General features: G+C 41.7%; 1 protein-coding gene across 1 annotated transcript in view; it reads right to left on the bottom strand.

Moving 5' to 3' along the window:
- Nucleotides 1-4,859: 4,859 nt before the first annotated feature.
- Nucleotides 4,860-11,724, bottom strand: part of fgd1 (FYVE, RhoGEF and PH domain containing 1) — a 49,091-nt gene continuing 42,226 nt past the window's right edge. Inside the window, exons 7-17 of the mRNA XM_061258085.1 lie at nucleotides 9,790-9,928; nucleotides 8,998-9,056; nucleotides 8,272-8,418; nucleotides 7,810-7,902; nucleotides 7,445-7,524; nucleotides 6,923-6,953; nucleotides 6,685-6,786; nucleotides 6,428-6,556; nucleotides 6,003-6,161; nucleotides 5,737-5,883; nucleotides 4,860-5,314 (exon numbers count right to left, since the gene is read on the bottom strand). Coding sequence (XP_061114069.1) covers nucleotides 5,045-5,314; nucleotides 5,737-5,883; nucleotides 6,003-6,161; nucleotides 6,428-6,556; nucleotides 6,685-6,786; nucleotides 6,923-6,953; nucleotides 7,445-7,524; nucleotides 7,810-7,902; nucleotides 8,272-8,418; nucleotides 8,998-9,056; nucleotides 9,790-9,928 — 1,356 coding nt within the window. The 3' untranslated portion in view covers nucleotides 4,860-5,044. The remainder of the gene's footprint in view (nucleotides 5,315-5,736; nucleotides 5,884-6,002; nucleotides 6,162-6,427; nucleotides 6,557-6,684; nucleotides 6,787-6,922; nucleotides 6,954-7,444; nucleotides 7,525-7,809; nucleotides 7,903-8,271; nucleotides 8,419-8,997; nucleotides 9,057-9,789; nucleotides 9,929-11,724) is intronic.

The following is an 11,724-nucleotide window of genomic DNA, read 5'->3' as shown; positions in this document are numbered from 1 at the left end:
TATTTGGTATCAAAAATAAAAGGGTTGTCTTGAGATATATATTTAGAACTGAGTACACCTACAGGAAATCACAATAATGTAAGACAAATATTATTCACAACACATTTTCAGCATTTTCACCTGTGCCTGACACCTACAGGTAGCTTTGTGTTATGTTGAGCGGGCAACAGTCACACGTAATATAGACGCTGAACATCCAGGCCAGACGCTGTTAATGAGGCAAATGTAGGAATACTTTATTAATGAATGTAAATGGTATGATCAATGTTTTATCTCATTTTGAAAAAAACAAAACAAAAAAATTAAAAGACCAACTCACATGAAGATGGTCCCAAAAGAAATGAACTCATTCTGTAGTTTGGGGGCTTGGAAATTAGAATTTAGATGTCCTTTTAAGAAAACATTTCCAAGCATTTGAAAGATGCAAGCTTCTATTTAGCAGTGCCAAGCAAAAACATGGCGATATGGTTGTGCTTCACTGTCCATAACATATAACTTCATATAATTTATGTTAACTATCCAAATGGAAAATGAATATTTTTTAAAATGAGTTTGCTAACATTTTTATTTATTTTTAAATTCATAAACATTTTCAATATCTTGCACAGATTTCATTGGGATATCAACATACAATGGTACCCAGTGGCCTGCCACTAATATAATTAATAGTAATAACAATAATAATTATAATAACAATTATAACAATAATACTCAGTCATGTTTACAATAAACCTATACAGTTTGTATTCACGAAAAAAAATGTGCCATAGATTATGACATGACGGGCATAGCAAGACTAAAATGCTGTCTCAAAACTGAACAGTTTGTATTTTGTTTTAATGCTTACTGTCCAGTCGGACCTTTATCTACAGAATTAACTGTAAACATAAATGAAACAAAATGTAAACAAAATATGGAGAGCTGTGATGCAGAAATAATTCAATTAGCGAGACTTAGACATTGAGTCCTACGAACCAATGTGAAGCTACTGTGTACATACTGGTGTTTTGTGTTGATATCCACACGTTAGATATAAATTGCTACCTTATAGCAGGACATCACAACTTTCCCTCATATTTTAGCAAAGGTTTGTTTTGCAGATATACTAAAAGTCATTTGAAGATGACGGGGAAAATTCTTTTACATTTTAGCTACCAGTTTTCCAGATTCTACACATATGTGATAGATGTAAAATGTAGGGAATAGAAAAAAAGAAAAGAAAAAACCTTAGATACATGCCTGTGGCCATCTCAGTCAAATTAAAAAAATCCTGCTGTAGACAAAAACAGAGGTAAAATACCATTGTAATTACCAGACTATGAGGATGTAACATATCATATACTCACCACCGTTGGTGTGCGAGTGTGTGTATGAATGGGTGAATGAGAAGCATAAATTGTACAGCGCTTTGGATAAAGGCACTATATAAATGCCAACCATTACTGTACGATGATGCAGACCACTTTAAAACTAAATTAAATAAAAAATACAGATGAAAAAAAAAAAGTTAATTCAATGTTTACTGGGTGAATATTTCCTAGGTTAATTGAATATTTCCATTCAGCATTATAGTAATTTTTTTTACTAAAGAGTTTAGAAGGATCACTCTGAATTCCTACAACGTAAACAGTATTGGTAAAAAAAAAAAAAAAAAACCCGTTTCATCTGAAACACTCATCTTCAACAAACAGACAAATAATAACACTGTAGTTCCATATAGCATGAGATTCGTCACAGCTGAAGGGAATGAACATCTTCACCACAACAGACTACAGTTATTCAGATGAGCAGGCACGTTTTACGTTTTCTTAAATGGCACTGAACGGGGAAATATGCACATAGGGTGAGAGAATACTGAATGGTTATGTACAAACTCTGAGGTTGACTGGTTTGGGTTTCATATTTGTCAAGCATTTTTCTAACAAAGAACAACATCAACAAAGAAACAGAATACCTAACAAATATCTATAGTTGCTTTGAAGAAATGCTTTAAATTCACCCACACTGGCTTATAATAGGGAGCTTGGGATCAAACAAAAGAGAAACGTACATATAGGCTAACTCTTTCACCCCCCTTCCAAGATATGAGAAAACAACCTCAGATTGGGAAACACATAAGTGGTCAAGTAAAGAAGCTATTCCCAAAAGGAAGTTCCACCACAGTTATCAGGAGTCAAATTTAAACTGCACGAGAGAAATAACACCAAGCTTGCCAACATTACCTCGCCCACAGAACTGGGCACTGAAAGAATAAATAATATTTACAAATGCATTTTTTAAATTATCCTTTTGATTTTTTTTTTTCTCCAAATACAAATACATCTCCATTCAAACATTTCTGTGTTTCATCTCAAATTTTCCGTCTGTCTCAATTCTTTTGAGTGGATGCTTTATAAAACCATAAATGCCACACCAGCTTCCATGCACACATTCACTCAGTTCCATACTTGTATACAGTACACCTGGCTGGAGAGAAACAACCTCAAAAACTTTCCTGAGTCCCAATATAAACGTTTGGACGAGCACCACCATTACAGAAACTTTTCCTCAATATTTCAACAGTCCCCACCCTACCAAAATAAAAAATAAAAATAAAATAATAATAAAAACTTTTTTTAAATTTATTTATTCTGCCATAGAAAGCAGTTGTATTTCCATCTAGATTTTAAAAATTATTTAAAATTATTTAAAAGTATTTATTTATTTTAGGTAAAATATGGGAGTCATTTTTATATATTTGTCCAATTTGACAAGAAACCACAGACTTTCCAAAATAGTACTTTGAGAAAATATCTGTGATGAGAGAGAATATGTTTTATTGCATTGAAATTTGATCAAAATTGAACTTGTGCCTTATATTACCAAAGTTTGCAGTTGAACCTCGATAGTTTTGACACCACGGTCTGTATTGTCCTTTCTTACCACAGATATTCAACTCTCATCTCTGTCACCATGGTTATGTCCACTCTTTTCTCTGTGTTAATAAATCAGTTAAATTAAACTGAAAGACAAAGGCAAATCCAGTATATTGAGAGAAGATTTCTTTTTCTTTTTAGTGCTGTCATTCAGCCCTTTTCCACCAACTTAGATTTGATTTAGACACCAAGATATAAGATACTAATTTAGTCAGTTAAAAAGAATTTCCAGACAACTGCACTTGATTGGTCTGCAAGTGTGGATGCCACAATATGCAGAATGCAAAGCAGTATCAAGCTATAATCCGCATACTAAATCCTCAACTGACTCATCTAATCACAAAGCAAACAGCACAATCATCCCAACTATCTGTTATAAATGCATTGTGTCACCTAATCATTTTAAGGATAAAAAGTGCAAAAGCTAGATGGAATTTCCCTTACAATAACAATTTAGTGCACAGCCATTTGGCTGGAAAACCCGTCTCAATAGGCCTGGGAAAAAAAATCTTAATGGACTTCTCTCATCTTCTGCGCTTAATTCAAACTCTTCTTAATTCAACACGATTTTAATAATCACAATCTCCAAACCCACATCCACTATCCAAAGCAGAGCTGGAGGAAACATTTGCTCTTTGGTTTACATTAGCATGTAATACACTGACTAGACCACTAGGTGGGATGAAAGTTGCATTAGAAATGGGGGCGAACAGAATGTTTTTGTTTTGTTGTTTTTTGGTCAGGTTTTTTTTATGGTTGTTGGAGGACGGCTCAAGTCCAGGATACTTGCAGCAGGGTTGGGGTCAAATAGATTTTCAAATTCAATCCGTTCACAAAACTTATTACATTTTAATTCATGAAATGAAAATTCCAATCCCATTCATTAAAAAAAACCCAGTTCAACTCATTAATTACATTTCAGTTGATTTTGTAAATTGACTGAAAGAAATGAAAATGGAATCGAGCCCAACCCATCCCTACTGACTGACATGGATTAGCCATTTAAAGAGACAGCATGAAACTAAATATATTTACTTTCTATCTAATTAGCTCCTGTTGTGACAGCATGGGGCTGGTGCAAATTATTTAGCAAAAAGTTCTCATGGGGAAACCATTTTCTTCACCCATCTCAGAACCATGGGGGCTGTTATGGGGTTGACTCTTAGTATCTCTAGTCAAACCTTCAGCAACATTCTGTCATCCATCTTTAAAACTTTTACGTGACAAGCCACAGAAAGTGTCAGTGGTGGCAGTGCACTGGCTCTTACTAAAACAGTTCTCTCGAAGCCTGGACTAGACAACAATACAAAAACAAAACAGAAAACAAAACAAAAAAACAAACAAAAAATAAAATAATTTCATGGAAATAAACAACCTAATCGTACACATTTTGGTCTAGACATAGCTAAAATTGGTCTCCAATTGATCCTCAAATAACAATCACCAAAGGATTTGAGAACCTATGATAGCGTGTCAAATGGAGGCAGGTTTTCTCCAGTCGATCTGTATCATTTCATCACTAGAGTAGAGCAACTGCAGCTGTCCTGTCTTTCTGTAGCAGCAGCTGGCCCTAGACCTTACTGGGCCTGCAGCCCTGACTGCAGTCAGTCAATAACCTTTGACCCTCCTCCTCAGGTTTCTCTTCACTCCCTGTGGGGCTATGGAGAATTGGTTTAGCCAGCCAGTCCAATTATAGATGGGGACAAACAATCAGCCTTCTGCCAGTATGCACCAAGTCACAGACACACACACACACATAGCTTCAACAACAATCACTCGTGTAAAACCACACACACACACAAAAAAAAAAAAAGTTGGGCAAGAGTAATTTGTGCTGAGGCCGTTTGTGTAATCACATAATTGCAATTACATAGCTTGCTGGCAGGTAAAAACATTTGCGTTCTTCAATATCAACTATGACTTTACATTTTCTTTAAGGTGCATACATTTTTGGCAGATTTTCTTTGCAAACACCCGTCAATCTCACAAGAGTAATAATACAATAAGAAACCGAACATGTATTTCATGCAACTGACCACTGACACTTGTTATAAACTTGTGTGTGTGTAATGTGTCTGCGTCTGTGTGTGTATTTGCAATAGTTGCCACCGCTCACACCCATTGTGTAATCACGTGTTTTCATCTGAAAGTACAGACTCCTCCGCCTCTTCTTCTACAGATTCTGAAATGGAGGAGTGAGCCTGTAGCTCCTCCCCTCGGCCCGCCCTGGACAGGACCTCCATCCAGCGGCGCTGGAGCTCCTCCCCCTCGGCGCTGAAGAACAGGGTCAGGTGACTCTGGCTGATCTTGAAGGCGTTGCGGCGCTCCAGCCTGTCGCTCTGTTCAGGAAGGGACACCTCAAACCCGATCAGAGGGACGCTGCGCTGGGCCTTCACGTCCTGTAGGCACAAACAAAACACACCGTTACTTTTTCAAACAGAACAACACGTGTGTCTCCAGAGCCAAAGTGCCAAAATCCCCCCCCCCCCCCCAAAAAAAAACTACAGTAAAAAGGTTTTATTCTGCAAGTTCTCACACAACAGACATCAGGGAAATCGTTCTTGTGAAAGAGCTGAACAGGAACCCAAAAATGACACAAAAGTTGTCCCTCCCCACGGTGGAAAGTCCAGGGGTCAGAACAGACAAGTCCTGCCATGTTTTTCTCCCACTCGTTAACTCAGCCAGCTGATTTCACCAACTAGTTCTACCATCTGGCTAAAGAATTATGCTAATTCGCAAATCCAGGTGATTGGAACAAAAGACTGGTGAGGACGTGCACTTCCTGAACCTGGATTTTGCACCTGGGATCCGCCCTGCTCACCTGAGGCGCTCCATAGATGTAGAGGACCAAGGGCTCGTTCTCCGGGATCACAAACCAGGCCTTCTGCCACCCGCGGCCCCCTCCCTTCTCCATGTGGTGCAGAAAGCTACAGAGGACGCTGTTCTCTGCTGCTACCGAGGCTTGTTTCTGTGGAGTATACGGATGCGTTAACACACACAGGGCTAGCATGCGCCATTAGCGGCAGCACACAGTGCTCCTTTGTTAAAAGCCTGCGCAGCGAGCCCTCGTTCTGCACTGTCCCTCACCTCCAGGATGGAGCGGCGCCGTTGTGCGGTGCTGGGGAGGCTTGCGGGGGAGGGGGGCACCCCGTGCAGGGTGGTGTAGCAGTCCACACACACGCGGTTCGCCCGGTTGTTGTCGTACAGCAGCCGGGCCCGGAACTCGGAGCATTTTCCACACACCACCTGACAATGAAGAGCAACGGTCACCGCTGTCGTGAGTTTTTAATATAGAAATATAGATATATAAGCCTTTGTCAGCTTTATTGGACAACACCGTGTAGAGAGACCAGAAGAATGGCATACAACAAAGGTCTCGTGGTCTGATTCAGGCCGCTACAGGCTTTAAACAGTGAAAAGCAGTGAGCATTTATCTCGCTTCAGAGGATTGTGCAGATTGGACCCTTGACCCCGCCCACCCCTCGAAACCTAGCCAATCAGGAGATACCTACATGCCCACAGGCCTTGCAGTGATGGCGCCTCTTGGTGATGGAGTTGAAAGGCTCCTGACATTTCATACACAGGGTGACCTCTTTCTCCCGGATCGGGGTGGGGGCACGCTTCCCCAACTCTGTACAGTTCTGAGAGGGAGAAAGACAAGAGAGCGATAAGATGGAATTCAGAAGTACTCAAGTATCAACTGAAGATGTGTTCATGTGTAAACCAGTGCTAACTAATTGTAACTAGATGTAACTAGTTGTGATCTCACAGGGGAGTTGGGAGGAGTGTAGTCCTCCTCACGGAAGGAGCAGTTCAGCAGCCTGAATGTCTCCAGAGTCTGCTCATGTCTCTGAATGGTGGCCTGGATCGCCTAGGGGAGAGGGAGAGAAAGAGAGAGATGGAGGGCGAGAGAAGGGGGAATTGGTTACAAAATGGAATAATCCACTTATCCCAGGTGATGGGGGGGTCAGAAGACAGACACATTTGAAAGAGGGAAATGTATTTACCTGGATCCAGTCTTTCTTCTCCTCTTCAGTCCTGCACAGATCAAAATGAACAAACTGATGTGAAAAATCAACAAAACAAAGCACAAAGTAACGGCATGCTTTCTCAAACCTACAAAGGAATTACGGCTTGCACGATCTGTATAAATCTGACAAGCTATATTTTATCCCACTCAAGGAAGGGGATGGGAACATTCATAAAAGCAAAAGCTTTGCCGGGCTCTTTATTTGTAAAAAATATTGGAGGAATTGGACATAATGCAACATAATTAAGAATGGCCAACACATACTGATCAACTGATCTTCTTCAGGTCACTCGACAAGTGTAGCTCCACAAGCCTGGTTATATATACACCAAGTTCCCTTCAATACATTCTCACATGGGGCCTACACTGCACCAAGACCAATACAGCTCGAAAACACATAATAAAGGCCCTTGTTCCAGTGGGGACAGGTGCATGTTCGTGGCACTACACAGGAAACTCCGAGGTGCATTTCGCTGTGGGATGTAACAGTTCAGCTCACCTGGCCTGGAGCTCCAGGGAGCGTTGTTTTCCCGACACCAAGAACGTCCGCGGCACATTCACACTACTGGTCTCTTTCAGCTGCAAAACCCAGCAGGGAGTATCACCACACATGTACATGCACAATTACACTAACATCTAGAATGTCATTTCATCACATGGAGGTTGGGCTGAATAAATGGACAAGTAGGAGAGAGAAGTTGAGAAAATACAGATATAATCTGTTCATAAATACACCGAATCATTACTTAATAATACATGGGGCAAATGTGTTATTAACTACTGACAAAAACAAGGCATGTTCAGACTACATGATGCACATTTTTACATGTACACAAGCAAACAAGCAAAATAAAAAAAACACACCTCCATTCCGTCCACATCAATCCTGGCCCTGACTCCAAATTTCTGTCCCATCAGCCGCAGTTTGGGGACACAGTACAGTAGCCTGTCGTTGAACTGCAGACAGATGCAAAGAGAGGGGGAGGGGGTGAGGATACACTCAGAAGTACCACAGAAGGCCCCCCAAACAGAGAGGGATTTTAGCCTTATTCTTCTCAGGATGCAAATCCCGTGAGATCTGGGGGGTTGTGCTTGTACATATAGCTTGTTGATGTCACAAAAATAAATCAGTCCCATAATATTTATTTTTGTCTTTAACCCCTACAGCGCTGACATGTTCTTCCCCAAGGCAGAAAACTCAACTGGCCCCAAAGAAGGACGTTTGAAAATTATAAAACGTTGTGCTCCCATTACAGGCACTGGTAGTGTTTGCAGTATATTTGTGATGACAATTTACAATGAGAATGGCAGGGGCTGTGTGCTCACCAGTATGAGATACCGGTCCTGCGATGTGCCGTTTTTGGCTGACAGCTTGAGAATGTGTCCCTCCTTGATGAGTTCATTTGTGGGGTTAACGATGTCCTCTTCTCCCCCTAACAGCTCGTACACTTTCAGCAGCTTGTGCATTCTCTCCTGAGGTCAAACACACACAAACACACATCTTTCATTTCACTGACCAAACTTCCAAGTGGGTCATAGTTACAGACACACTGCTAGGGGTTTTGGGCCCCATTAATTGTACATTGGGCCACATCACCCCAGGCCATCCAAGAAAAAGAAACGTCTACTTTTATCAGTACATTGTAAATAAACTATTCAATTAATGTCAATTTCAACTGTTTTAGTCTTGTAATGAGACTTAAAAATCATATTCTAAAGTCAAACACCTTAACATTAAACATGTTTGCTTGTCATGTCTTTTGAGGGCCCCTGTCAGTCACCACCCTTGGACTCGTCCTCCAATTTAAGATAAAATGGATAAAAAAGGAGAAACATTGTCAAAAAACCACTCCAAATGAAGAGCTCTCATTAACTGCACATTACAGCAGTGTATTGTAAATACCCTAAATTACAAACTCCCAGAATGTCAGCATCGTGACTCCCAGGGAGCTCTTTTCCACTAGCGCTAAAGCAGAGCCCGGTCTGCGCTCTGTGGTGCCGGTGTTGAAGAGGCCTGGGCCCGGCTCTGTATAAACAGCGTCTGCCACTTACCATCTTTCTGATCGCCGCGTTGGAGTGCTCGGCAGCTGTCGCTATCAACTCCAGGGATTCTACAAGACACACAGTCCAGTTCAGACCAAAGTCCCACACTGCTCATTTACTGCTCATTTACGCATCAAATGAGGGATGTTCAAAAGCATAACAAGATATGAGATATGAAATATATGATGGTGTTATATTGCCATTTAATTCTAGAGAGCATGATGTAATACAGAAACTAATGCAGGGATAGGCAACCCTTCTTCTGGAGTGCCAGAGATGTTCCTGTGTTTTTCTCCATGCAAACCTAGAACTATGTAACTATTCATTATCAGGTTTAATGAACACAGGTGACCTCAGTGTTTCACCATTCAGACTATTCAGACTCTTAATAGTCCATCAAACTCATGAGGAAATGCCCAGAAATGGTATTTGCACTCCCGGACCAGGGATGCTGAGCTCTGCACTAAACTGCAGAGATCTGAGATCTCCAAGAAAACCACGTTCAATACCGGGGTTATTGTGGTAAAGCTGAATTGAAGCTAAACTGAAGCGCTCTTCAACTCAACAGCTTCAGATTGTGGTTGAAGACCACTAGACCGCAGCTGCACTATGCCACAGTCACAATACTTAAAAAATACACCCTCCTTTCCTCCACTCATCTCCTTCCCCCATACTTCGACAGCAGAAGGAGACCAGTGGAGGAAAAGGAGGAAAAATTGTATTCAGTTTCTCCGTGCCCGAGAGAGAGCGTGCGTTTGGCGGTGCGTGCAGCGGGGAGGGGCGGTGGGTTGGGGTTCTCACTCTGCGCGTCCTTGGAGTCGTCGGCGTCCTGCGGCAGTCTGTGCAGGTAGTCCTTCAGCAGCAGCTCGTAGCGCGGGATCCTCTGCACGGGCTCCAGCATGTGGTGCTGCAGGGTCAGGTTCCCACACATCGGCTCCCTCTGAGACAGCACACACACACACATACGCGCACACACACACACATACACACACACACACACACACACACACATACACACATACACACATACACACACACACATATGTGCACACATACACACACGCGCACGCACACACGCACACGCACATGCGCGCACACACACACATATGTGCACACACACACACGCACACACGCACACATATGCGTGCACACAAATACGTGCATGCACACACACACACACACACACACACACACACAAACACAGAGAGATACAATGAGCAAAACCCAGATAGAGCTTGGAGAAAAACTGACAGGATGAAAACAATGGATACGGCTGAACTGAGAAACAGGCATATAGAGCAATGTGTGAGACAGAAGCAATCAATACAGGTTTTAAGAGAGCGACAGACAGAGACACAGGTAATGAGAAAAAGACCAACAAACCAACAGGAGGTAATAGGAAAATACAGAGACAGAAGTACATGACACATAGGTCTATAAAATCAGAAGTAAAAAGTGTATTAAAGAAGGGAATTAAAACCCAAACCACCCAGTCTATGGCAGTGATCTTCATTCATGGTCCTGGTGGGTCTGCTGGTGTGTGTTTTCACCTTAATATCAGCAACAAATTCAGACCCAAGAAAGCAGGGGTGCATCCCAATACTCAAAAAGACATATCCTCCTTTCCTCGTCTCCTCCTCTTATGTGGAGGCATGGGGGGAGGAGAGGAATGGCGGGAAGTACGGCTAAACTGAGTTAGCTGTGTAATTGACTGCTTTAATTGATCAATTAAGTGCTGAGTAACAACAAAAACCAGCAGACCCTGCGGCCCGCCAGGACCAGGAATGAAGATCACTGGTCTATCGGCTTGGGGATGTGCTGCCCCCGGAGGCAGCTCTGTGAACTGCAGCGCATCGGCACAGTGGTGAGTTAATATTCCACAGGTGCAGTCTGGGAGCAGTATGAAGCTGTAGGGTAGCTCTAAGTCCTTCTCCATTAGTATTCCCTGTGTTAACTGGAGCTCTTCAGCACGCTGCTGGCCCCTGACAATCCCCCCATCGCTCCCCGTTTGATCTGATGGATAACGCGAGGGAGAGACACCACCATCCCCTCTCTGGCATCGCACATCTTTCTTTCACACTAGCTGCGCTTTCATTCTTTTCATTTTTTCATGTTTATTTCAAATAATGCCCAGCATTATAATGACTTTTTTCTTTTAAAGGTCAAAACTGACATTTCTGTGACTGTACACGTCAGTGGCCCTGCAAACTGTATCAGGTAAAACTGATATCTAGGGATCCTCCAGGGATAAAGACACAGGGAAAAATAAGGTTTTATTTTTTTAAAGGTCATTTCACTAATTGTTCCCAAAAAAAAAAAAACTATTGCTGTGTATTTGCAAATTAATATGTGGATAATGCAATTTAATTTCTGTCCACAATGAGATGAAAATATTAAAAAATACCCTGCGTTGGGTTTAAGCCACCAAATTTTAGCCACATGATTTTATGCTTTTAAAGCATAGTCCCTGAATAAATAGGCCATTAATACATGATCATATTCTTTATTAATCCCCTAATCCAGGTCAGCACAGATTACATGCGGCCCATTTACACAAATTGATATTTACTTGAGCAATTCAGGTTAAGTACTTTTCAGGGGTACAACAGACATTCCATCCCAGGACTTGAACCTAGAACCTCCTGGCTATTCTACAAGCCACGCCCACTAGCAAACAAGCCGTGCATAGTATGCACAGCATGACATTCACGAGAATGTCACGCCATGCAAATTCTG

Source organism: Conger conger, chromosome 10, assembly GCF_963514075.1.
Source record: "Conger conger chromosome 10, fConCon1.1, whole genome shotgun sequence".
Lineage (NCBI taxonomy): Eukaryota > Metazoa > Chordata > Actinopteri > Anguilliformes > Congridae > Conger > Conger conger.
The sequence above is the reverse complement of the archived record's forward strand: the minus strand, read 5'-3'. Positions and strand labels throughout refer to the sequence as shown.